The sequence below is a fragment of the Eimeria tenella genome, genomic scaffold, assembly GCF_000499545.2.
Source record: "Eimeria tenella Houghton genomic scaffold, Eth_scaff279, whole genome shotgun sequence".
NCBI lineage: Eukaryota > Apicomplexa > Conoidasida > Eucoccidiorida > Eimeriidae > Eimeria > Eimeria tenella.
In genome coordinates this window covers 6,984-7,905 of record NW_013542665.1, presented here as the reverse complement: position 1 = coordinate 7,905, position 922 = coordinate 6,984, and the positions used below count along the sequence as shown (strand labels likewise).

The following is a 922-nucleotide window of genomic DNA, read 5'->3' as shown; positions in this document are numbered from 1 at the left end:
CAAGGCTAGCCTCGGCTAGCCACAGCTAGCCACGGCTAGCCACAGCTAGCCATAGCTAGCGCCAGCTAGCCACGGCTGGCCACAGCTAGCTACAGCTAGCCACGGACAACCCCAGCTAACGAAGGGTAGCCCCAGTGAGCCGCAGCTAGCTGCAGCTAGCTGCTGCTAGCTGTGGCTAGCTGCAGCTAGCTGCTGCTGACTAATTGCAGCTAGCTGCAGCTAGCCAAGGCCAGCAGCAGCTAGCTACAGGGCTTCCCCACTGCTCGAGGCTATAAAAATGTCTTGCGAAGCGAACACATGAAGAGCACTTCCCGTCCAAACCCTAAACCCTAAACCCTAAACCCTAAACCCTAAGTCCTTATTGCAAATGCAAAAGGAAATTTCAAGCTGCGCTTAGTAGCCTGTTTCGAGGTGTACACCTCACAAAAGCTTAGCCACTGCGCCTGTCTGCAGCAGCAGCTGCTGCTGCTGCTGCAGTTGCTGCTGCTGCAGCTGCTGCTGCTAGTTTGGCGAATTTCGGGTGTACGTACACCCGGAAAAGAGACGCAGCGAATTCTTCCCATCTGAGCAGCAAGTGGATTTAATTATTTATTTGTTATTTATTTATTTATTTTTACTTATTTTTATTTATTTATTTATTTATTTGTTTATTTATTTTTTTATTCATCATCATTAAAAAGTCCCGTTTCTTCTTCGTCTTCTTGCCCTTCTGTCTCCTGTCTGTACTGTTCAATGAGGCCCCCCACGGCGCTGTCTGCTGCTGCTGCTGCTGCTGCTGCTGTTGCTGCTGCTGCTGCTGCGTCTTTTTCTGCGTCGCTGGCTGCTTCTTCTTCGTCGCTGTCCTCTGCTGCAGCAGCAGCAGCAGCTGCTGCTGCTGCAGCAGCAGCAGCAGACGGTGCTGTTGTGCCACTTTCTCGTTTCA

The 922-nt window shown here is 51.0% G+C and overlaps 1 protein-coding gene across 1 annotated transcript in view; it reads right to left on the bottom strand.

Annotated features, from left to right (window-relative positions):
- Window positions 1–659: 659 nt before the first annotated feature.
- The window catches only part of ETH_00024230 (uncharacterized protein), a gene marked incomplete at both ends in the record, with an annotated part of 725 nt that continues 462 nt past the window's right edge, over window positions 660–922 (bottom strand). The window contains one exon of the mRNA XM_013375429.1: window positions 660–874. Coding sequence (XP_013230883.1) covers window positions 660–874 — 215 coding nt within the window. The remainder of the gene's footprint in view (window positions 875–922) is intronic.